Genomic DNA, 24,500 nt, shown 5'->3' with positions numbered 1-24,500 from the left:
CCCTAGTGGTGAGCCTACTCAATGTAAATTACACACGAACAACATTAAGCTACTCACGCAGAGAAGAACGGCTGCTGCTGCCATCATCATCCGTCATCATTTCTGCTACACTGGCAGGGCTAGGGGCCAGGACTCTCCTCTTCGGGTTTTTGGGGGATGTTGCTAACTCCGGGTCCGATAACAGGCACCACACCCGCAGTAGATGTGCTCGGTGTGAGGTCTCGCAGCAAGCTATCAAATACGGCGCATTTCTCGGCTTTTAAAAAAAACGCTATGCGTCGCCAGGTGTTTCATCAGATTTGAGGTGTTACCTCCTTTGACAGTATCACAGTATCAGCTTAAAGCACTTGTTGCAGGCTGCTGAGTTTGCATCTTTTGCTGTGAAGTACAGCCAGACTTTTGACCGCTTCGCCCTGGGCGTTTTTAATCTGTAGCTCTGCTCTAAAAGAACGTACGTACTCTCCTCGGAAACGTAAAATGATTGGCTAGAATCTAAAGTGTATCACAGCTCAGGAAAAATAAAGCACCGAAATGTGCTTTTCGGTCTGGTTACTACCGTTTATGTCAGAACCGATACCGGTACCCATCCCTAATTACAGGACAGTCTAACTAAACTTTCTGTAATTTTACACAATTATGATGTAAAAACACCGACACGTGCAGTTGAAATTGCACTTCTTAGGAGGTTACTAGGGAATTATGAAAGCCCGAGGATGATTTCCTTATTTCTGTAACAAAAGCAGAGGGTAACTAAAATCAGTAAAATAAGATGACAGGGAATTATTGTCAATATAAAAATCGTATGAAATTAAGATAAATTGAAAATTAATACATAGTTCGGTAAAAGTGAATGAATCTTTTAACTATTAATTTGTAAACTCAGTAGTCGTCATTGCTCAGGGATGTTTTTGTTATGGACACAGTAACAATCAAAGATCTGAGAGACACTTTTGTAAATCCAGTTGTAAGAAATGGTCAATTTGTTGATCTCCAAGGGATTGTTCCCAAGTATTTGGAAAACACCCTTGCACACAGGCAATCCTTAAGTTACACTTACATACCAATTGGGATTCTACGGAGCCCCCCAGGGGACATGGGAGAAAAAAAAATTACGGAGGAAAAAAAAAAAATTAGGGAGAAAAAAAAAAATTAAGACGGACTTTTGCGAGATCTCGCAAAAGTATTGCGAGATCTCGCAAAAGTCTGTACCATAGACCTCCAAATCAGCACTGAAACCTTAGAAACAACCACAGCGATGGAGGACACACACCCATTTGAGCGATTCATAGATTTTTACTTTGAGCTTGGACTAAACTATAAAGACATTAAAACTGTGCTTTGCATTAGACACAGTTTTCATATAAGCGAAAGACATCTGAAGAGAGTTCTTAGCGCAAGGGGACACACTCGCCACAAAGCGTACTCTGACCTGGCCGTCTTGGTTGAATTTATAGACAACCAATTGCAGTACTCTGGGCAGCTTCACGGATACCGATGGATGTACGCTAAATGCAGGGAACATGGACTACGCGTGAGGAAAGAGGATGTGCGCTTGGTTTTGAAGGAGCTGGATCCCCGAGGCGTCGCACTGAGGCAAGCAAGACGTTTCAGGCGGAGGAACTATTTTTCAAAAGGGCCGAATTTCATCTGGCACATGGACTCCTACGACAAACTGAAGCCATATGGCATCTGTATCAATGGTAGTATTGACGGTTTCTCGAGAAAAATAATCTGGCTTAATGCATACACAACAAATAGTAATCCGAAAGTGATCGGGGGGTATTACATAGAAGCGGTGCAGCGTTTAAAGGGCTGCCCTAGAGTTGTGAGGGGCGATCTTGGAACTGAAAATGGCCATGTTAGAGGCTTTCAGCGTTTCCTTGTGCCCGTGGCTCCTAACGACACCCCTGAGAGTTACTTGGAGGGAGCAAGTACCGCCAATCAAAGGATTGAATACTGGTGGCGTTTTCTTCGCAGCCAGTGTCTGGAGTTCTGGTTATCCTTATTTGCAGACATCAGAGACAACGGGTACTTTGATGGTGGGTTTCTGGACAAAAACCTCCTTCAGTTTTGTTGCATGGGACTCATCCAGGTGAGTTAATAAAATATGTTTTGTTGCGTGCCTGGATGCATGTGTGTGTGAGTGAGAGATAAAGGAAACTGAGGAAGTGAAACGTCTCCTGTACTCGTTTGTGGTGTTCCCATTATCACAAATGTGGAAGCCAACTGCTCAGCCTCTGTGTGGTGGTGGTGGTGGAGGACCCCCATCTTTTTTTTCGGGCCTCCGCTTTTTTTCTAGTGGCCATAACGGGTCACATTTGAGCATACAGAGTAAGCAAATATGTACTTGTAATGTGCTCAGATAATTTTAATAAGTGCTTACAGAAAGACAATTAATGTAGCCTCTAACTGCAATTGATTTACATCGGACAAACAGACCAAGCACTATGGCTCATAATACAATTACACCTTACCTGTTTGGACTATATTTTTATATTTCATTTTTACTTGCTGCCAGGAACGTTTGGGACCTGTTGGGTTGCACCTGCGCTCACATCACGTCACAAAATAAAATGTATAAAATAAAAAATAAAATATAATAAATAACGTGTTAAATGGGTGGAAATCTCTAGATCAATGTTTAAATTAACACTCACGCATTGACTCTGTCGGCTATTTTTTGCCATGCATGCTCCCTTTCTTTTGCAGCTGAGGCTGTGTTACTTTTTTTCTGCAAAATTTGCATGTTATCGGCATATGCTGCCATCAGAATTTCGGCCTCAAGCGCTGTAAAATACATTGACCGCGCCTTCTTTCCCTCCGTCTCCATGGTGACTCGCTTAATCTGTGCTCCACTAATAAGGGCTTTATGTATCCTCGTGCGCGTGCTTAACTTGGGGTTAAAGCAACTCCGCGTTGATTGAACTAATTGTTATCAGCCTTTCTGAAACCGAATATTCCGAGTTGGACAGTTCGGGGTTACTCAACCCTGAGTATCGTTTTTCACTTCCTGAAATAGGGCCCTGTACCAGGTTTAGGGAATGGAGAGACTTGCAGGAAGAAAGAGACAAGACAGGGAGAAGCGGGTGAGAGGAGCAGGGAGTAAATGAAATCAAAAATTGTGTAAATACTATAATTTAGGTTTAAGCAATCGGCCGCCTTAAGGAAGAGCTCAACAACCAAGACTACAGTAACATCTATGTTGTTTATGTTGACATGGCATATGAAATTTTCTTATCTATAATATTAACTATTTACAATTTGGAATTATTTCGATTGGGATATCAAAATAACTTACAAATACAAAATACAATGATCAGTGACATAAAACAAATTGATTATTATGAGGTGAGTAGATGAGCCAAGCAGGTAGTAATAAGACTAATAGTACTAATGTAAGATATCACAGCATAACAGCAACCGTAGTTAGTGTGTGAAACACTTGTACAGATGACATTAGGTAAAGTACATGATTACAAAAATGCACATGATTGTTTAAAAATAATAAATTGCATAAATCTAATAAACCTTCCTCTCAGTGAGTGAGTTGTCTCATCGTGATTTGCGTATATGTATATACGTACATGCAATCGCATTTCTTAAATTTCTGTATTCTTTTTAACAGGATGAGCTGGATGACACTGCACAGGTTTGGAATACACACTCCATCAGGCCATCAGCAAACATCAATATCCCCAGTGGTCGACCTAATGTAATGTATACATTACCTGAGCTCTACGGGACAAGAGACTTCCTTTGCCCCACTGAAGAAGAACATGTTGAAATGTGTAAAACTGAGTGTGTTTTTCGACTGACCAAACCATGTGACCCCGATGTATATGAACTGTGCAATATCATCATGACTGAGTCCCATCTGACTCCACCAACAGACTCATATCAGGCTGTGAACTTGTACATGCATTTAAGAGAGAACATCATGGCATTAGTGTAAATTGCATACACTGCAGCAGAGAACATTACTCAAAATTGACCTGTGATATGTGCGAAAGCTAACTTCTGGATGTTAAACAGACTGTAAACTGTAAGCTTTCTAGTACACAGTCATTTATGAGAATATCTTATATAGAAATATTTATTGTTGTGTTCCAGGAGGGTCAGTGAACTAAAGTATAAAGGGGAGTCTCTGCCTGTTAATGATATTCTGAGTGTTCTTTAGCACAAAAACACTGTAATGTTCTGTCAAATGTTATCAAGTTCCATGTCTATGTGTATTACTTCGAATTACTTTAACTGTGTATTTGGCTTGATACATGGATCAAAACATAAGACACATCTTAATTTAATGTGTTAGGAGTTTTAATGTACAGTGTTTAATCAGATAATGGTGGTTTATGTTGAGTATTTTGTAATAATTTTTAAATGGTGAGTTGGTTTTTATTTACACCATCTGTATTTGTTAATGATGGGAATGTTTAGTTGTTGATATTGGCTAGAATACTGTTTAAAATCGAAGAGATATGATATTATGCCTTGCTGCTTTATATATATTATAACGCCAACTGTCACATTGGCAGGCTACATGAAATGGTACTAAGGGGCATCATGATCTGAGAGGGGGCACCTTGGCATTTTTCTGAACTCCAGTTTCTCTGGCTAAAAATATAGTTATTTCATGTCATTTTTGCTTCTTTTTTTTTTAAACTATTTATTCTGATTCCAGAAGAGCTTTAGTTTTTTAATGTTGGTTAAACAAAACTGAAAAAATAAAGAACTAAATAGAGACCTTTTGAACTCTTAGAATTTCTAATAGATATAAACATTCTTTTTTTGTCACTGAATTTATCTGAAGCTTATTTTATCAGCTGAATAACAAATTCTTTGCACCCACCTGTTCTGTTGATGAACAGCAATTTCATTCGAATGCTATTTTTGCAAAACTCACCACTTCTGAAAGGATGATGTGTTGTTGAACTACCGGACAAATAAACTGAAATCTAATCAATTTCTAATTATTTTTGGACTATGTAGTACAGACAACTAAAAAATTGCAAATGACAAAAGCATATCGACAACATCTGTGTATTGACTGCCTGTGTTCCCAGGCACTTTAATTTCAGAGAAAGGTAGACAGAAGTGCATAATCTGTCAAAAATGTAGCAATACTTTATAATTAACCATATATACTATTTAATCTAATTAGAAATCCTGGCCTACAATCTTGTTTATCCTAGAAACTGTTAAATCTGATTATCATTGCTTGTTAATTTGTAATTATATAAGACAGTATAAAGAATTGTGAATCATCTGTATGTCACATTATGGCAAAGTCCTTTCAAAAAAAAAAACTTGTGATGGCAATATGATTTTTAACAAAACAACTAGTAAACATTTTGGAAGCTAATCAAGGGAAAATAGGACTTATTGTTACAAGATGATGTTTATAGGCCACATCAGCTTTAAGAATTTGTAAACAGGGTCTTATCATTAACTTTCAATAACTTCTTTCGCAACCATAGTGACATTCTTTACTAATATTAATGGACTTTTCACCCTAAAATCAAATTTACAAATTTTTCTGTTCGCTAGCTGTAGTATTCCTTAATCCACATTGTTTTAGTGTGAGTTGCCCAATTTTAGAGATATTGACTGTACAAGCCTACCCCTCTCTTGTTTCACATGGTACTTAATGCTTAGTAGCAAAGTCCTTATGTAGACCTTATGTAGCTTCATGTTGTTTTTCAACAAGGAAGAGATCTCTACAGCTAATATCTCCCAAAACTAGGCAACTCACGACAAAACATTCTAGATGGATAAACAGCAAGCCAATGTGTGTCACTGCGGGGTATGCAGGTGTGTTGAGAGAACGTACCCAAAAGCAGACAAGGAGAGAGAGAGGACAATCAACTTAAAACAAAAGCGAGCCTTTATTCTGGCTGATGGCTGGAGTAAAAGAAAATAATGACAATGTGTACAGCAAATTTTGATGTGATCTGTCCCTCTAACGCTAAACACAAACCTTGTTTTCAACAGAAGTTAAAGATGTGGTCATTTTCAAAGAATTTTAAACAATAAAGAGTCCTTGTGAAATCTGACCTAACATACAACTAAACCATCAGAAAATTAAATTTGTGACTGCTTGTTATACGGCTGAATATATCAAATGTTTCAATGACAAAATGAAACAAGACAGAATTTATGAACTCAAGGATAATCATACAAATAAAAATTACAGCTCTAACCATTAGTACACTCATCAAGTTCAAATGATGTCCATTTCAAAGTAATTGCTGGAAAGGACATTGTCGAACTCTGTGCGAAATTCAGGATAAGAACTGTAAGTGCATGGCACTTCAAGGGTAGCTCCACAGGTGTGAGCAACAGGCCTTCTGTTGAGCCCAGTTTCAGCATTAAAACACACCAAAATTTTGTCAACACATATCACAGAAGATCCTGTGCAGAAGCGCAGGATTTTTTCAGCTTTGGTTTCATCAGCATTTTTAACATAACGCTGAAGATGGTTAAACGTTGTTTGTTCTCCGTGAGACAGCATGATTTGTGTTGCTTCAAATAGCTGCACTAGTCTTTTGCCTGTGGCCTTCTTTGTCTCATACAGAGATAACACACTTTCCTTGTCTGCCAGTTTCAGCTGCAGATGTGCCATGGGTGTGGAGAAGCAATCCATTATATACTTTGGCTCTTGGAGAATGGCCTTATGAGCCATTGTTTCAATGGCAGGCTGCATGTTGTTCTTAGGTGGTAGGAAGTGGGAACCCATCCTTGTAAAAAGGTCAAGCAGGTCCTCTTCATCATTTTCATCCATTGTGCCTTGGAGAGCCTTCTCAACAGCTGATCTCTCAACAGGAGGCAGATAGTTGAGAAACGATGCAATCAGAATGTCTACATCAACTGAGTCCATTCCGTGGATGCAAGCTAAAATGAAAGCCCTTGACAGCCTCACTGGAAAGACACCATGGTCTAGTAAGCCTTTCACCCATATCTGCCCAACTGCTTGCCATTCAGCCTCACTAAAGTCTGGCCTCAGCCTTGGAACTCGTTCATTTTCACCTTCACACTGTTCCAAAAATTGCTCCCAAAATGCAGTGTAAACCTCCCTTGACACCCCAGCATCATCAACAGCATTTTCATTTACAAAGTTCATCTTTAAAGTCACATTCAGAATGCGACTGTCCATATATACAGCCAAAAGATCATCAACAACTTTTATCCTGCGAATTGATACATGTAGGGGGCTCTGTGGGTCTCCTGAATTTGATGGGGAAAGTTGGTTGCTTGAATCTAAACGCAAACCTTGTGCGATGAAATTCAGTCCATGGTCCTGAGTAAAAGACAAAACATGCACATTCCATAAGAAATGCAAATGAACTGTACAGATTACACAATATCAATGTTCTGAAAAAGTTTGAAATTTATTTGTCTAATTTTAGTGGGCTGTACATTCCCAAACCATGGTTGCACTGACAATTTATATATAACATTAACATTGTGGCCTGATGGATGTCCTTGTATGCCTCACAGAAAATTATACAAGTGTTCTTTACATGTATGAGAAGACTCACTTATGTGCAAAATAGGTAGAGAACACAATAGTGACACCAAAACAATGTCTCACTGCTGTGTTATGTAAATAATTTGATTTCAAGACTAAATTTCCTGTTTAATCTTATCTTAATGTAAAACACTGGAATTGTCTCTCAACTGACAATATCCTTTTAATTCAAATAGACCCACAAACTGCCATATCCTCAGAAAATAGCATGACATTTTTGGCATCTCTACAGTATGTAAAGGTAGGTGTTTATGGTTGCCTGAATTGATCCATCTTACCTGTGCAATCTGGGGTGCTTCCTCTTGTATTGACTGCATATGGGGTGTGGGCAAGCCATTAGCTGAAGACAATGGTAGCAGGAAACCATCCATAGGTAATCCATTTGTGTCGGCATTCTGAGAAGGAAGTATTGCATTAATTGACAACAGACACCTTAACCCTTCAAGATTAGAAGACTCTTCTTCAATCTTCTACCTTGGCCTATTCTAAGTCATGAATGTTCTTAAAAAGTCTGCAAAATATGTCAATAGGTATTAAGAAATAGAACAAAAATACACCACTTTATTTTCAGCCTACATGTCTCACTTACAAGAGTAAAAAGACATATTACAGTGGAATCCCACAGGTTTTTATCAGATCTTGATGTACTTATTGCTACTTAAAATGTTGTATTACTGCTGCAAAAAAATCAAGTTTTAAACAAACAAGAGATGAATTCTGATTAATAGAAATCGAGCAATTCTTTCACAGTACTGTAAGTTATTTCTTTTAAGATCCAAAAGAATATTACAGAAAATAACACACATGCTTAAATTTTGTCCAAGCAGGAATGCATGATCAGCTTTTTTAAAATCAGAACTATGCAAGTTACTGAATTTGATTATTAATAAATTTCCATATTTTGTCACACTTGAACCATATCAACCACAACTGTCCATGGTCTTACCTGTCTGAGATCCTCACTGTTGACATAATTCAGGGTTATCACGACTGTGTCATCACCATCTGCTCTGACAAGATCCTCTTCAGGATTCCATACAACCGTATCCGCTTCGTCTATGTGTGGAAAACGACATTCCAAATCTTCTGGAAGTTTGGCCCAGGACTCTAGTTTGAAGGATTTGTTAGGAACTATACTGGTCAGATCAATAATTTCAGAGCAGTGGTCAGGGAAATCATGATCACTTGAGTCAGTCTGCTGCCGCTGTCCCACGACAGTGTTTTTAATGTCTGTTGGGGTTGAATGCATATGATGGGATTTTCCTGGACTTTGTGTTGTCACTGCCTCACAGAGTGATTTCAGTTTTTTTGGATTGGGTTCCATCTGGAAATTGTGAATCTGTGAACCAGAAAACAAACACAAGACACAAACGAAAATAATTCAATAATTTTTTCAGCAGCCAGTCATTTTGTACATGTTAATGAATACAAAGCTGTAAGTCTTTCACAGATGTATTAAATGTACCTTACCACACAAGTCAACAACAAATTCCTGGAATAATTTCATCCTTCAGAAGTGCAAATATTCGTAGATGTACATAAAGCACTTGAATAAGACAACTCTTTATTGCAGTTGCACAGTCAAACCTAGTACAATAGTACAACAAAATTACAAAATGTCGCATGTTACCACCGAGCACTACTAAACACAACAAAATACAGTAACTTTAAAGTGATCATTATTTTTAATAATAACTTTCTTATTTTAACAAACCTGTTTGCCAGTGTCACTGTCAGATGAATCCCCATGTTCAAGTAGATCTGGGACAAAATCATCTGTCTCACTGTCAAATCCAAGTAATGTCACCGGTGAATCTTCTTCAGTTATGCTGACAGAAAAATCCTCTTCAGATGAGGACTGAACTGTTAACAGTGTTTCATCTTTCGTGCAAATGTAAAATCTCAGGAGCTTCAATTTGGTTTGTTCATAAAGTTTGCCAACAGTGTCATCTAAAGCAATCGGATTTTTTTTTAAATCACAGATATCAATGACAAAGTCTTCAACTCTCCCTTTTGGTGAGTACCCATCTGGAAAAAACAGGTCCTTTCCCATTTCCAAAATCTTAGCTACAGTTGTAGTTTTTTCCACAGTTGCATGCCTTGTTCCTCCACCATTTCTGGTTCTCACTTGACGGTATTCATTACTGCTTAAATGAAGCCATCCGATTTCTATTTTTCTGCAGGTCTTCTCTGCTGCAGTATTTCTCTGTCTTGCCATCCCTTCACTTTGCTTTTGGAACACACCTGATGAACCACACAGCACTCCTTTGGTTTTTGATCTTACTTTCCGTTAGGGCTGCTCAATTAATCGAATTTTAATCACGATTACGATCTGGGCTTTCAACGATCATTAAAAATGACTGAGCCGATTATTAGCCCCTCCCTCATTTATCCGCGACACCTTAAAGGCCGGTCCGTGAAAATATTGTCGGGCATAAACCGGTCCGTGGCGCAAAAAAGGTTGGAGACCGCTGATTAAGAGGACCCGAGGGAAGCTCTGAAAGCTAAGCAGAAGTTATTTGGAGAGTGACTGCCGTTGGTTGAAAAAGAGTTAAAAAAAAAAAAAAAACTTCAGTGGTGTTGCACACTATTTTATATTATTTTTTTTAAAGTCATTGTTAACCCTTTAAAGCCGGTCAGAGCAACACGCTCCGTTTTGCGTAACTATTTTTAAATCCCTGTAGAACCTGAACCGTGTAAGCTAGCGCAATAATTTGTTTTGCATATGAAACCGGAGGAGTTGTACTTACATCTGATGCCATCAGCTTGTCCTCGGTCACGGTTTCGTTCCACATATAGCTTTGCAAAAACTGCATAAAAAGCGCTTGCAGGAACAAAAACATAATATTCCAGAAACACGTTTTGCCGATCCGACCAGCTGTTCGTAACACTTCCCAAAGTGAAATGATGCACCTGCTGTTTTCTTTGCAAATTTGCATCATAGGATTGTTTTTTGTTTTTCCTGCAGTATATAAAAATTGCTGTATCTCCAAAATAAAACTATGAAGACACTCAAAATAAATTTCCTGTGGTGGGAAACTATTTTTTGCAACTTTATTGTATTTAAAGTTTTGAGGGATAAACCTCTTAAACTTCTCCAAGTAGAAATATATGTAAGCAAAACAAAAACGATTTTCAATTTTTTTTGTAGTTTATTGCACTTTTTTGCAATTTATGTAATTACTATGCACTTAATGCATACATATTATTAAAATATGGGCTATAACAGTTGTATTGATGTATAGCAACTTGAAATGCTCCCACAAATGGCACTACAGCATGTAAAAAATAAATAAATAAAAATAATATAAGCTCTGGTGGACTTGGTTCTATGGTAGGTCTTAAAGGGTTAAATAAATATCGTCAAATAATCGTGATCTCAATTTCAGTGAAAATAATCGTTATTAATCTTTCTGGGTCACAAAATTTTTTTAAACACATTTCAGGGGAGAACGTGGGTGTATAAACTTGAAATATCTTCTCGGTTTATCAAGATATCGCATATTTGCAAAAGTGCTTCGACGTTTTCCTTGATGTCTGTTACCCACCAGCTCAATAGGTAGCCGAGAGCTCAAGGGTCACTAAAGCCGCCAAGAACGGCACAACTCGCGGCATATTATTTTCAGATCACCGCGGACTTTAGCTACTCAGGCTAAACTTAATATATAAAACACTTAGACAACCTAAAAATGTTAATGTTTGGCTTTTTTCAGTGTTTCATTTGTTCGTGAGTAAAACGGTTTGGCTGAGATTAAAGTTATTAGATTAAATTCGATAAAATAAAACTTTATTAATCCCCCGGGTGGGTTCCACATTGGTTTTACAGCGCTTAATCAACGTCACACAGAAAACTGATTAAACAGAAGTGCGAGATGGTCGAGAATTTACTCCAGTGTCGTCTTATATTTTAGATAGAAAGGAGCAGACGGACGAGCTTATTACACTCCACCGAGACAGCGGTGACGCTAATCAGAAGGCTAGACCGTCCAATTTCCCCAGCCGTTCTGAGAACCCGGCCCACGTAGACCACGAAGCCCGAGTCCTCGGGAGGATGCAGCCCATGAATTTGGACACGATTTGAAATTTCAAAACATATGTGCACTTAACGAGTTATGTTTAATGAACCTGAACATATTTACAAGAATTAACATTAAAGGCCTGCATATACGACCTCGGTTTTTCAACAAGTTACTCGCCTTTTGAACCGCAGTGTTTAATGCTTTGTTGTTTATACGTACTTTGTCTTGTTGCATGTGCATGATGTAGTCGTGTGGGACCTCTCTTGACCGCAAGAAATGTTCTAAATCCTCCTCCATGTCCGCACCGTATGGAGCCCCGTACCATAGCACCGCACCCTTCAACTGAAACGCTATCAAAAAGGAGCGGGATCTTTTGCGAGATCTCGCAATACTTTTGCGAGATCTCGCAAAAGTCCGTCTTAATTTTTTTTTTCTCCCTAATTTTTTTTTTCCCTCCCTAATTTTTTTTTCTCCCATGTCCCCTGGGGGGCTCCGTAGGATTCTGCTAATTATCTAAGTAGCTGAAAAACTGATAGCTGATCAGTTTCACTTATTTAAACAGCGATTGTACTTTTTAACACCAAAAATGGAGTTTAGTCTTCAAGCCAATCATTCCATTCTTTGATCATTTTTACAGAAAAGGTAAAAGCATTTGAAACTGTTATGACACTGTATATTGTTCTCCAAAACAGATAATGGTAATTTTTCCTCTGTGTATTTCAGCAAACTGTATATGGTTCAGGAGCTCAAAAAATAACTTCAACCATATTTAAGTGCGTACCCACAGGTGTTCCTCAAGGTTCAATCCTAGGTCCTCTTGTTTTCTTTGTATATTAATGAGTTTCCATCTGCTTGCTCTGGAGCTAATATGTGTATGCAGATGATGTAATAGTGAAACTGCTGCTAAACAAGCGTTACGTCTGAATCATTCTCCTTTTCATTTAAATGCATCTAAGACAGCGTGCATCTTTTACCAAATCAAGTGGAAAAACCAAAATCAGGATGTTCTGAGTCAAATGTTTAGATATCAACTCTTAATTAAACTTTAAGTCCCAAATAAATAAAAAAAAGATTTGTAATATAGTTTAATATTGACAACTTAAATATATATGAAATACGTTCATACAGCTTAAGTTACATACATTTTGTCCTCCATATTATTTTAGTATTATTTTGTTCAGCTCAGTTCCTTTACTCTTCATATAATAGATGCATTAAAAACCCATATGAGTTTAGTGCATTTATCAAATACATGAATTTGCATCTTTAATTAAATCAATTATGAAACAATATAGCTCCTCATTGATTTAGTTCATTACCACCAGGATAAAAAGAGACCAAATTACACATTTGAATAGAGAGGGCTATATTATTCCTTTAAAGGATGTCTGGTCTTAATGCATTTTCTGTAAAGGCTGTGCAACAGTGGAAGATCACACCCATTAGTTTCAAAGATCAGAACAAATTTTCAATGAAAACTGAAGACTGTTGAATGATAATGTCAGTACTGAGCTAAGTTTTACTTTAGCCAGTATGTCCCTTCTCCTTATATAAAATTGATGCGTTCTGATTCTAGTGTTCTTTCAAGACCCAAACTGGGACTACAGCTGAAAATTAGCTCATGGCCAACTCTGGTGCATTTTCAACTAATTTTATTAACATTTCCCAGTTTTAAAATTAAATGTGTAAACTTATTTACATTGAAACAGGAATCTCACCCCTTTGGCCCACTTAAGATCAGAATGTGCTTTCTTTGCACAGTTAAGCCTCAGACATGTCTATAGACTGGTCAGCAACCCCTTTAAAGCGTGAAATGCTTTAAACTTTATTCCAAATTCTAGTTTGCGTTCCCTAGGTGGTCACAGTTGTCCCTAGCGACCTGCCATGGTTCACCATTTGTAGCTTCATAGTCCTAGAGACCAAAGTTACAATTACTGAAGTAAAATGAAAACAAAGCACAGGAAGAACAGTTTCAATAATCTTTATTTCATAAAAAAGTCAAATCGGCTTATCAGATTAAAGAAAGTAGAAACCAATAATAATCGTTAGCTGGCGAGGCATTTTACAGGGGGGCGTGTCTTCTGACAAACTGACCGGAGTGACCTCGACAGGCAGTACAAGTTTACCCAAAAAGTCAAGAAGGCGAAGTTTAAGACCGAACAGGAGCCAAAACAATGAGCCGAGTCAATTTTAAAAAGAAAAAAATAAAGAGGGGGAGAAAGAAAAGACTTTGGCTGTAGTCGCATGAAGATGAACCTCAGACTTATGAGCAGCAGCCACTGAAAATCAAACACGTTTTCATAATCCAAATTACATCAAAATGACCAAAGGGAAGAGAAGGGGAGAATTTGTCATTTTCTGCTCCCACTGCCCTCCATACTGCGAGTTAAGGACCCGTTTTATTTGGACAAACTAAGCGTTTGGTAGTGGTGGAGGATTGTTTGCATTTGTGGATAAATAAACCGTAACAGGATGTAGAAGGAGGGAAAAGGGCAAAGACATTCTACTGCTCCTGCTCCTACTTTTTAAAAGAAAAACAAAGCTCGTCTGGCAATTGAGGTTTTAGTCCGCCTCCTCTTCCTCCGATTCCGACTCTGCCGAGAGAAAACACAAGAGGACGAATCAGTCAAGACGCTGATCACTTTACAACATCTTGTGAATGAGTAAAACAATGATTTGATTGTGATTGTCTTTAAAGTATTTAAGACCTCCTTTTTCTCATGACTGTACAGTCATTTAAAGACTGAGACCTTTCCCAACTACCTGGTTGCCTCCAGCACCCTGTGCATGTGAAGAACTCGCCACTAAAAACCAAACAACATGCAGTCATCCTTTGCTCCAGTGAATACATCAGGACTAAACACTGATCTGGTTTCAGAGGATTTCAAACAAGAAAAATACTCACTCTCCCAGGATTAGAGACTGTTTGTGACGCCTGGCAACCATCAGTCACTAGAGAAACTTTTATTCTGGCCAGTTTGTTAGTGCTGGGTAAAAATCAGTAACAAAAAGGCTGCATGGAAACCCCTTGATTGGTGACAATTTGTCTCAATTGCACAGACAAAACCTGCAAACTAGGAGCAACTGAGACAAAATACTTGCAAACCACTCGCCAAGTGGGTGTGAAACTTTTGACATAAGCCAGAATTGGAGAAATTGAACTTGTACCTCAACTCTGCAAATATATTGCAAAAAAGAAGCAACCGATGACTTTAGAGGAACTTTTTTGGACTTATTTCAAGTTTCCCTGCCACTCAGGAATAGTTTGCATCTTCCAAGCAAAGTACTTGTAACCAGGTTTTTGGTTCAGCCCCCTCTTGTGATCAATTTCGCCAAACAACAGCTCGTTTGGAAATGAACATTTTCCCTGGTGATTGTCGTTTGCAAGATTGCCACTTACTCTAGGGCCATTTATAGAGGCATTTTGCATTATACTTTGGCTAAAGCTACAGCTTCAAGTTTTATAACAAACATCCTGATACACTAGCACAGATGGCCAGCCAGATTATTATAATAATAATTATATAGCGCTTTTCAACGCCACTATTCATTCATTCTCTCACTCACACTGGTGGAGGCAAGCTACGGTTGTAGCCACAGCTGGTGCTCGACTTCCCATTACATGGCCACACCACAGAGCATTTGTGGTGCTTCAACCAGTTGTGGACCGATCGAGCTCTGTTACCTGACATGCCAGCATCAATTACCATGTGGGTAGTAGTCATGTGACTGTAAAACATCTCAAGCATTTCATATTGACCTGTGATTGAGTCAGCTAACAAGCTAAAACAAAGCTTTAGCAAATTCATATATAGTATAAACTCCTTTGTTGTCATAAATACACTCAGGTACATGTCTATACATGCCTTTAATCATACAACGTGACAGGTGCATGTCTAACTGGCCTGTTCAATGCAGAGCTCCTTTAACCTTTTAGTGGCCTTTCAGGTTTTGAGCATATGCCATCAGCTCTGAACACAGCTCCTCAAAACACACAAAACCCAGGAAGTGCAGGTTATTTCTCCATCTTTACCTTCCTCAGCATTCTTCAGCCACTCCACAAATTTTTTCATCTGCTCGAGGAAAACGCTCTTCCCCTTGGCAAGGTGGGCTTCAGTGTACCACTTCAGTATGGCCTCTTCACTCAATACATCCGCTGAAAGAGAAAACAGGACTGTGAGGAGGGCGGGCACATTAAACTTCCACCAGGAGAGCCTGAAACCTTTGTAAAGATTCAAAGAAACAATTTACTGATGCTTGGTGAGAGTTTCTCTATTAAAAACAATCTGGACTTGTGGGGGAAATCTAAGACCAATCAAAGCTGAAGCTGTGTGTAAAAAGGACAATGCCAAGCCAGACTTTCTAGTGTTTGGGTAGCAAAAAAAAAAAAAAAAAAAAAAAAGACACCAAGCACATTCAAGAAACAGCTTTTTAAAGTCAGGAAATGGGAAAAATGACCTTTCATAAACCTAAAAGACGACAAGACAAGCTGTCACAGTCAAGCTTTTTCCTCCTGCTGTAGCACCAACCTTTATAGAGGAGCACCACGATCTTCTGAAAGGCCTTCATGAAGTGGATGTTGTCGTAGCAGTACTCCTGGATCTTCAGCAGCAGGCTGAGCTCAGACAGACCCTGGGAGGTGAAGGCTTTCAGCAGAGGGCTGTATTGCTGTGGAGAAAGAAGCCGCTAAATTAGAGCATGTAAAGCTGCAGGGAGCAATACTGTGGTACACGTGGAGCAGTTTCCTTTCACCAACCAACAGTCTGGGACAGATTGATTGATGTACACGAGCTTTAACAGCTTCTCATGCAGCTTTGTGATTTTCTTCCTTAAAAGTTTTCAGGTCGGTCAAACAGACCAATCACATTTATCCATCTAACTCTGAGTTTCAATAGCAACCAAGATACTTGTAGACTTCCTGTTGGGTTTAGAAGGCACAAAGATGCCTTTTCAACTTGGGATATTACACGAGGCCACTGAATTTCATGCAAGCAGATTAAAATCAAGTGCTGGGGCTCCTTTATTGAAATACTGTAGGTGGCGCCATAGACCCAATAAATACTACAAAACCTGCCTCTTGACTTTAAAATGCCAGCCTTCCAAAATGGGGTTTAGGGCATGTTTCCACTGAGATACATGTGTAACATCCCAAGATGGACAAAATGAATCAAATTTCACAGGTTAGTTTTGTAGGTGATGCTATTGAGGTGTTTTGCACCCCCACATGTGTTAGCCCCATAATAAAGTCTTCATTAGTCTTGAAGTTCATGGGTTTGAGGATGTTTAGACACTTGAAAAGAGAACATTTACTGGCAATAATAAATAGACGCTGTAATTTGGGGATTTATTGCAGTGAGATTGTTGCTACTGCTGGACTAGAGGCACAATGAACTAAACGGGAGGCTTTTATTTTGCAAATCTGCCACCAACTTGAAAATCCTGTTCAATTCAAATATTCCAAGGCTTTTACTTTGAAGTAAGACATAGCTGTGGTTGCGGGATAAGCCTTCAGCCGTAGAGTCGCGTTTCCTGCACAGGTTCATTAATTAATAATGATGAATTAATCCCTTTAAGCGCTTTAACCACAGCTGTGCTCCTCGGCCCTGCTGCGTACCTTCAAGTGTTTGATGGCTTGTTCGGTCACGAGCTCTTCCTTCTTGTTCCATTCCACGGAGCTCATCACACTAGTCCAGATGATGCTGATCATGGCCTGCTCAGAGAGGTTGGCCTTCTTCATCTCCTCCCTAGTGAAGGCGATAATCTGAAGGAGGGAAGGCAGCGAGGTTAATCACACACGTCAGTCACTAATGAAGCACACATCTGTTTCTGTGCTTTTTCATTCAGAGAAACTGAGTGGAGCAAAAACAGAAGTGTTAAAAACCTGTTGGTCAGAGCTCAGTGTATATCTTTTATGATAAATTAGGCATTTAAATAAGTCAGCCTGTGGCCTCACCTCCTTCAGAGGGTCACCTCGGGACATCTGCTCCTGGAGCTCCTTCTGCAGCTCCTTGCGGGCGCCGATGGATTGCTGGTTGCGGGCGAAGTCAGACAGCTCCTTCAGCCCGGCGTCGGTGAAGTACTTCGAAAAATGCTCGCAGCTCCGTTTGTTGGCCGGAAAGAGTTCCTGAGGAGGAGAAGGATGTTCACACACCAGTGAGACACTGGCAGCAGGAATGGGTCGACACGTGGCCCCTGACTTGTGTTTTTGCTTACCATCAGCCTGTTGTCCATGCCAACTTTGCGAAGACTGCCAGCAACAGAGTTGATGTCCTTCTCGTTGATCCATGACTTGAACAGCTTGACAGCGAAGGCTGCAGAAACGCCTGGACAGAGATGACACAGGTCAGAGCTTCTTCTGAACACAAAACCAACTCCTTTTTTAAATTAATTTGACTGCCCTAATTAATGTTAAGCTTCCCAGGGAAGCTGTTGCACACAAGAACCACAGAAAGTGTCAGTGTTGCAGGACGAAACCACCAAACTGTTGCTGTCACTGATACCCGACCAGCTTTCTGACCGTTTCTGAGCCATGCATCTCTGCAAACCCAGACTTAAGACGTTTGTCCTTACCTTCTTTGACGAGGTTCTCGTTGAAGAGACTGTTCAGGATGGAGGCTGATATGCTGCCGTTGGCCAGCAGGATGCCGGTCAGCATGGCGAGCTTGTTGCGCTCAGACTCAGTAAACCCCTTTAGAAACAGCAGTAACTACAAAGAGAACGCAGACAAGTTTAATGCATGTTTAAGCTTGAAAAACAAAAACTGTGGGCATACTTACATCCCTAGAGATGTTAAAACTCCCTTCCACTAAAGAAATTTCTTTCCAGACATGTTGAGAATAACCTTTTAAGCAAATCAAATCCAGGGTTACCACACATTAAAAGTTTGTATTTTGAGCTTCTGTGGACGGTCAAGAGTTTTAAAATGTTTGTATCAGCAATAAACTAGTGTAACTTCATGGGGCTGCTGTGACACCACGCCTGGGATCACTGCAATGCCCTTAACATCATTGAAAAGTGCACAGTTGTTTCCAAATCCCATTAGATTTTATCAATTGTGCAAACCGTTCAAGAGTTGCGATAAAAAGGCCCAACTTATCCCCAGCAACAGGTGGGTCGTTTCCCACAGAGCTGCTCGCATTTGCGGAAATGTAAGGGCACGTGAAGAAAAAGCACCTCCTGTGGTGTGAAAGAAAACAACGCACACCATGCAGCAATTAATTTCTTATCCCATCAGTGGACATCAGCTCCATCTTTGACTGCAGTCTTTGTGCTTATGGCACCAGTTTTCTACAGCAGGACTTAAACTCCATGTATGGTGTCACACACCCATCTTACGCTTCCTAGTACTGTGCTTACAAGCATTAAATAAGCACCACATAATGATCCAGCGGCACAAAGTCCTTGACTACACTGACAGACCCGACAGCCAAGCAGTCGTTCCCATTTCAGCTCTTTGAAGTGGTGCACTGCAACGCAAATTCAGGCTTGTGGATGTCACTCAGACACGAGCAGACAAAGTATAATCAAGGCCCAACCCCCCAATTACTGGCAGTCAAAAACACCTCAAACAGCCCGACCACTTAAAGGTATGATCTGGTGCTGCAGTTGTACTTTCAAAGATCATGGCTGCTGAAACTGCTAGCATCCAAGATGGTGCAGCTGGGAGTTTGTCCAACCACAGGAACAGAGGTTCATGAGAGCTGACCAACTACAAGGGCCGCAACAGCAGCGAACAGACTGCTCTAAAGTTGGAGCACATTAAAAGAACAGGGATAGCAGAGGCTCAGCCTTCAAAATAAGAGCATGAAAAATATCAGTTAATCAATTTTGACTTTAGTCTTGTTTAGTCGGCTTGTGGGAAACTCAAAAGTCCGCAATTAAAACTTTTAACACCAATGAAATTTTATTTTTAGATTAAGAAATTCAGAAACTTTTAAAACATCTACAGTACATTATGTACTTCGTCTGCTGCATAGTGCCTTGCTTTGGGGGAAAAAAGTTTGTTATCTTGAAAACAAACGAAGGGAACTGCAATCAACAGCTGGCAACCTCTGCCTCAAACCGTTCCAACCAGCTAAGCCCAGTTTGAACTTATCCCCTTATCAGGATCCAGTTATTGCTCACCTTCTTGATCTCCTCTTCGAAACCCTTCTCCAGGTACTTGTAACGCCTGATCAGCTTGTTAAAAACCTGTTTATGAGTCAAAGAGAAGAAACGGCCTGTGAGCATTACCTGCTTGTCATGCGTGCTTCATTTTTAAAACGCATTCATTAACAGGGACTGACCTGAGCATATGCTTGCATTGTCTCCAGGTCTTCTTGTGCCGTGAAGAGGCAGTACTCTGTGCGGGTCATGTCATCAGAGAGAGTCCCTCCTGGGGCTGCAGACACACATAAAAAGGTAAATATATACATGTATTACACACATTTCTGCACACAAGTGACGACAAAACATGTCGCAACTCACCCAGCATCCCGCCAGCCACCAGGATGTCAAAGAGTGTCTCTGCATAGCGGCGGTAGTCAAGCTTGGCGCCAGAGGCATCGAGGAACTTTGCGACCGCTTCCAAATCAGTGCCAGTTTGATTCAAGCCTTGTACGATACTTTCTTGAAACTGAGTAGGGTCAAATCTCTCCTTTTCATCTGTGGGAAGACAACGACACACAAACGTTGATTCAGAAATGAAAGCAGAGTGTGGAACAGCAGGGCTGGGGATCAGTGGATCCAGGAATCAGCACTCACCTCTTTTCCTCGTTTTGAAACGCTGGCCTGTTAGCGTTGGCTTTTGCTGCTTTTGATTATTCATAAAAGACACCCTGAAAGAGACGAGAACACACAGAGTTAATGTTTAGCTGCACAGGCAACTCATCAACGGGCCCTGTAATTATGTTTTCTCCTCCCAGCACCTGGGCGTAAGCCGGGTTATCCACACGTCCTGTAACAATGGGCTGTGTAGAATGACTTTAGAGTCTGCTGGTAATTCAAAAAGCTGGTGGCACCGACCGGAGATGAAAAGTTTTTATTGTAAGAACTTAGTTTCAGTTTGTTTTCAATCAGTTTACTCTCTGGGAGTTTCCAGAGTTGGCTTATTCTTTTCAGTTTAGTTTTAACTTAAAACCTGTTCAGTTTCAGCCAGGCTTTTATTTCTCTCACTTTAAAGAGAGGATAAATTTCAAAAGTAATCATGAATATTTGAAGGACGCTGCGAGTCATACAGGAAGGCTCATGGAGTTAAATTATTATCAAAATGGTATTTTTGGAAATGCATTAGTTCCTATTTAACTAAAACACATTCCCCCTTTCATTTTAACAGGGTGTAAAAACCCTTAAAAGGTACAAACAATGAAAAGGCCCGACTCTTTGCCCGCGATGAGGTTCATTGTGAAAGTAACCAAAGTGTTATCACAGGACGAAATGTTCCCTTGCTATAGCAGTCAAAACAAAAAAAGTGCACACTCAGCAAAAAAAGAAAAACAAACCTAGTAGTGAAGCAACAATTTCTTCATTTTAATTTACTTAAATGTTTTAAAGTCTGAGTTCTTCAGCAACAAACCACAAAGGCCACAAATCATGCTTGTTAACCATGTCTTATTTCCAGACAATGATAAAAGTAACCACATTGTTCCTTTAATTCATGGATCCGTGTTGAAAAAGCAACACGCTGATAACAGTAACGATGAATAACACCCAGTTTTGATCTTTTTTTGAGCCACAAACACACAGTAGCCTTTACACACTAATAACCCACTGGTTTAGAATAATAATAATAATAATTCTGGGACATTTCAGCCAGCAGCATCTGTACATCCCTGAGAGAAACTGCAGTACTACACTGGCTGAAATGTTCCTTCACTGTGTGGGAATCAGTCAAACTGAGTTGATAGAGATAAGTAGAAAAAAGAGTGCAAATTAGGGAAGGGAAAAAAAGACCAGCTTCCAAGACTTCAGCTCAACATTTAGTCCCATCAGCTGACAAAACAGGGCAGTAAATGTCATCTTATTAACAGATAACAGCCAAGGGGCTGATATTTCTTGACGCTTTTCCCTTTCATGTCCAATTTCCCCCCTCCATTTCTACCAAAGAGTGTAAACATGTTTGAGTATTTAAACCCATGACACCCCTTTTCTTTGCAGTGATGGCTTCATTTCCCTCCTAAATCCCAAACTCTCTTCTATCCAGGCTCAGGGTCCGTCAACAGCTGGATTAATGTCAAGGAAACTCACTGTGTAAGTTATTTTGCTGTAACTGAGACGTTCACGTGCCTCTTAAGATTAAACCAAGTAACGTGTATATCTGTAACCACTGCCTTCACAAACACAGAGAACGTTAGAAAGTATTTAACTCTAAGAGATGCGCATTTATCAGTTTTAAATGGCAGTGTAGTTAACCACTATCCGCGAGCATGCAGTTGTTTAGTTTTAGCTGTTCTGACTTCATTTATCTTACTCCAAGGAAAGCCTCCTTAATCTATTAAAAACAGCCTGACATAATACAGATTTAGTTCAAAGTAAATTAAATCCAGTACGGCTGCTTTTCCTCCCCCCGGGCTTTGACTAGCTACTCACACAAAGGTGAAGGAGTACTCGACAGACAAAAGACAATCTGCGGGGCTATAAAGGTGGATGCTGGGAGGTGGAAATAACCAGATGTATCAGCACGACACTGCTTAATTCAATCACAGTACACAGGTGTGACCTCAACGCGAGCACGTTCCACGGATATTTCCCACGGATAGCTTTCCGCTCGCGAGCAATGAGGGATTTTCTGAGCAGCTGGCTAACTGTGGATTAGCACAGGCTAACTCGAGGCCTCGCCATGCGCCGAGCAAGGTAGCCGGGCCCGCTAGCACGCTAACCACGTTTGATTACCGTTCAGCCTCGGCTCACGCACGCAAGAAAATTCACCGCATCAGCACTCCATCGACTATAAAACACAACCACCTGTCGAGCTGTCATGAAAAAAAAACCCCATCCATAACAACAAAGCAGAGCCGCAATCTGCTCTGTAATGGAGCTAATGCTAAGTTAAAATTCGCCCTCCGGCGGCGCCCATGATGGCAACATTCCCAGGCCGAACAAAACCCAAAAAGCAAAATTTCCTGCCTTCAAACAGGCCACATCAGTACACGCAAGGAGAGGGTGGCGTGGGAACCGAGGCGAGGAGCCGGAAAATGAGAGTACTCACCGAAATTAATGCAGATAAAAAACGGTTGTGAAGCCGAGGAATGGAAGCAAAGTGTCGAGTATCTGAGCGGCCCAAACAAAAAGACCTTCCCGTCAGGACTTCCGCAGGCTCCGCCCGCTGCGCATGCGCTTTTTAAAGGGGATTTCCTTTGAACAAAAACGTTTAATTTACTGATACAGAAAGCTTTTTCTTTGTTTGTTTGTTTTGAAATACATTACAGTATATTTATGTAGCTAACCCTTGCGTGGTCTTCCTGTTTTTGTTACTCAGCCAGTGTTAAGTTATTGTGTTATTAAATCAGTGCATCAATAACAATGTATGTAAAAATACATAACAGATGTTTACCACATACATGGTTCATATTTCAAATATGAAATGCTGCTTATTTTTTGTGATAAAATGTAACTGAATAACAGATGTGAGTGAAAAAAAAACATGTTTATCTTGAAAAAATATAAATGAACTTGATTAGGAGCAGATTTATGTCAGTCTATACAACATAAACAGTCTGGATATGCATTTCTTGCACTTTATCCCTGTATAGCAGAGATGTCAAACATAAGACCTAAGGGCCAAAATCGGCCCATCAGACTCCAATTTGGGACCTAATTAACAGCACTGGAAAACATGAACGAAGGTGTAAAGTTTTATGTTTCATAAGCTTTATGTTTACTGATAACGATCTCCCACATGGCCATTCATGCTATGCCGAAATAATTAGATAATAGATTAAAAAACCTAACTGGTAGAAAGTTCCAATTTTTTCACTTACTACACATAGGGTAAAATGTGCCGGGATGCTGGAGCACAAACGAACAACAGGCCATGCAGGGAGAGGACAGAGTGAAGGGAAAAAGTACCTCCATACCTTTATGGCATGAACACCACCTGTGTGATATAAATGCATAAGGCTTGAAGTCTCTGAAAATGTGTTAGTCGATTTGTTCTTCATGGAAAATCACCCAAAGGGAAGTATTCTGTGGCTAAAATAAAAAAAGAAACTAATTTCCTTTAGGTAAACAGTGAAAATAGCTCACAGACCCAAACACACTACATATAGGTTCATTTATTAATTTATCATATACATATATGCACACAATAAACATATGATTGATATTTCCAGGTGAAATTACATTCCCTTTCATGTTCCCTACATATTCTAACATTTTTCCCTTTATCAGTGTCCGATCACACCAAAACCTCGATTTTTATTTTTTACTTTTGCACTGGTGTGTTTCTGGTCATTGTCCTGCTGCAGAACTCAAGTGCTCTTGATCTTCAGGGCATGAACTAATGCTCAGACATTCTCATTCAGGATTTTCTAGTAGAGAGCAGAATTCATGGTTCCATCAATTACAGCAACTCATCCTGAAGCAGCAGAGCAGCCCCAGACCATCAGACTGTTGCTGTGAAGTTGTTTTATGTCTGATGTAATGGGACTCAAACCTTCCAGAAAAGTTCAGCTTTTGCCTAGTCAGTCCACGGGATGTTTTCCCAAAGGTCTTGGGAATCATGAGGATGTGTTTTGGGTACAGGGTGAAACGAGCCTTTGTGTTGCCAATTCAGCCATATTTGAGCCTTTTTAACATAATTATCAAAGAAATAATCCAACTTGCTGTGAGGCAAACACCATCACGCAGTGTTGGTGAATGAAATTCAATTACTGTACAAGTAATACTGTACAGCTTATGGATGCAACTTACCAACTAGCTAGCTAACTGCTGAATAAAGTATCACTCAAATGCAGTGTTTTCTAGTGCAGAAAAAC

At 39.9% G+C, this 24,500-nt stretch overlaps 3 protein-coding genes across 5 annotated transcripts; 1 reads left to right on the top strand and 2 right to left on the bottom strand.

Moving 5' to 3' along the window:
- Positions 1 to 1,193: 1,193 nt before the first annotated feature.
- LOC113016504 (uncharacterized) lies at positions 1,194 to 4,627 on the top strand. Its single transcript, XM_026159378.1, has 2 exons — positions 1,194 to 2,092; positions 3,626 to 4,627. Exons 1-2 carry the CDS (start codon positions 1,256 to 1,258, stop codon positions 3,950 to 3,952), a joined length of 1,164 nt encoding a protein of 387 aa, XP_026015163.1. The 5' UTR covers positions 1,194 to 1,255; the 3' UTR covers positions 3,953 to 4,627.
- A 1,256-nt stretch (positions 4,628 to 5,883) lies between these two features.
- On the bottom strand, positions 5,884 to 11,938 carry LOC113017018 (uncharacterized). Of its 2 annotated transcripts, none has more exons than XM_026160281.1 (4): positions 11,767 to 11,938; positions 8,475 to 8,867; positions 7,807 to 7,923; positions 5,884 to 7,297 (listed from the first exon to the last, which is right to left on the bottom strand). In XM_026160281.1, exons 1-4 carry the CDS (start codon positions 11,842 to 11,844, stop codon positions 6,221 to 6,223), a joined length of 1,665 nt encoding a protein of 554 aa, XP_026016066.1. In that variant the 5' UTR covers positions 11,845 to 11,938; the 3' UTR covers positions 5,884 to 6,220. The 2 variants fall into 2 exon arrangements, with proteins under 2 accessions (XP_026016066.1, XP_026016064.1); XM_026160279.1 differs by lacking the exon at positions 11,767 to 11,938 and adding an exon at positions 9,243 to 9,859.
- A 1,574-nt stretch (positions 11,939 to 13,512) lies between these two features.
- bzw1a (basic leucine zipper and W2 domains 1a) lies at positions 13,513 to 22,858 on the bottom strand. Of its 2 annotated transcripts, XM_026158790.1 has the most exons (12): positions 22,733 to 22,858; positions 20,290 to 20,363; positions 20,014 to 20,190; positions 19,833 to 19,927; positions 19,672 to 19,737; positions 18,118 to 18,253; positions 17,761 to 17,870; positions 17,501 to 17,671; positions 17,162 to 17,308; positions 16,077 to 16,215; positions 15,581 to 15,703; positions 13,513 to 14,141 (listed from the first exon to the last, which is right to left on the bottom strand). In XM_026158790.1, exons 2-12 carry the CDS (start codon positions 20,351 to 20,353, stop codon positions 14,110 to 14,112), a joined length of 1,260 nt encoding a protein of 419 aa, XP_026014575.1. In that variant the 5' UTR covers positions 20,354 to 20,363; positions 22,733 to 22,858; the 3' UTR covers positions 13,513 to 14,109. The 2 variants fall into 2 exon arrangements, with proteins under 2 accessions (XP_026014575.1, XP_026014576.1); XM_026158791.1 differs by lacking the exons at positions 19,833 to 19,927; positions 20,290 to 20,363; positions 22,733 to 22,858 and having other exon boundaries at positions 20,014 to 20,091.
- Positions 22,859 to 24,500: the final 1,642 nt, after the last annotated feature.

Source organism: Astatotilapia calliptera, chromosome 23, assembly GCF_900246225.1.
Source record: "Astatotilapia calliptera chromosome 23, fAstCal1.2, whole genome shotgun sequence".
In the NCBI taxonomy this organism is placed as follows: domain Eukaryota; kingdom Metazoa; phylum Chordata; class Actinopteri; order Cichliformes; family Cichlidae; genus Astatotilapia; species Astatotilapia calliptera.
The sequence above is the reverse complement of the archived record's forward strand: the minus strand, read 5'-3'. Positions and strand labels throughout refer to the sequence as shown.

Bases quoted from the DNA above. Each gene is read 5' to 3' on its own strand.
- bzw1a (XM_026158790.1), bottom strand. From the start codon at position 20,353: ATGAATAATCAAAAGCAGCAAAAGCCAACGCTAACAGGCCAGCGTTTC. The intron at 19,928-20,013 runs GTGAGTTGCGAC...GTGTGTCTGCAG, and splicing joins GGTGGCTGGCGGGATGCTGG to CCCCAGGAGGGACTCTCTCT. The intron at 15,704-16,076 runs GTTGGTGCTACA...TTTCTCTTTCAG, and splicing joins CGTGGTGCTCCTCTATAAAG to CGGATGTATTGAGTGAAGAG.
- LOC113016504 (XM_026159378.1), top strand. From the start codon at position 1,256: ATGGAGGACACACACCCATTTGAGCGATTCATAGATTTTTACTTTGAG. The intron at 2,093-3,625 runs GTGAGTTAATAA...TCTTTTTAACAG, and splicing joins GTTGCATGGGACTCATCCAG to GATGAGCTGGATGACACTGC.
- LOC113017018 (XM_026160279.1), bottom strand. From the start codon at position 9,746: ATGGCAAGACAGAGAAATACTGCAGCAGAGAAGACCTGCAGAAAAATA. The intron at 8,868-9,242 runs GTTTGTTAAAAT...TCTGGTTCACAG, and splicing joins ACAGTGACACTGGCAAACAG to ATTCACAATTTCCAGATGGA. The intron at 7,298-7,806 runs GTAAGATGGATC...TCTTTTACTCAG, and splicing joins AAGCACCCCAGATTGCACAG to GACCATGGACTGAATTTCAT.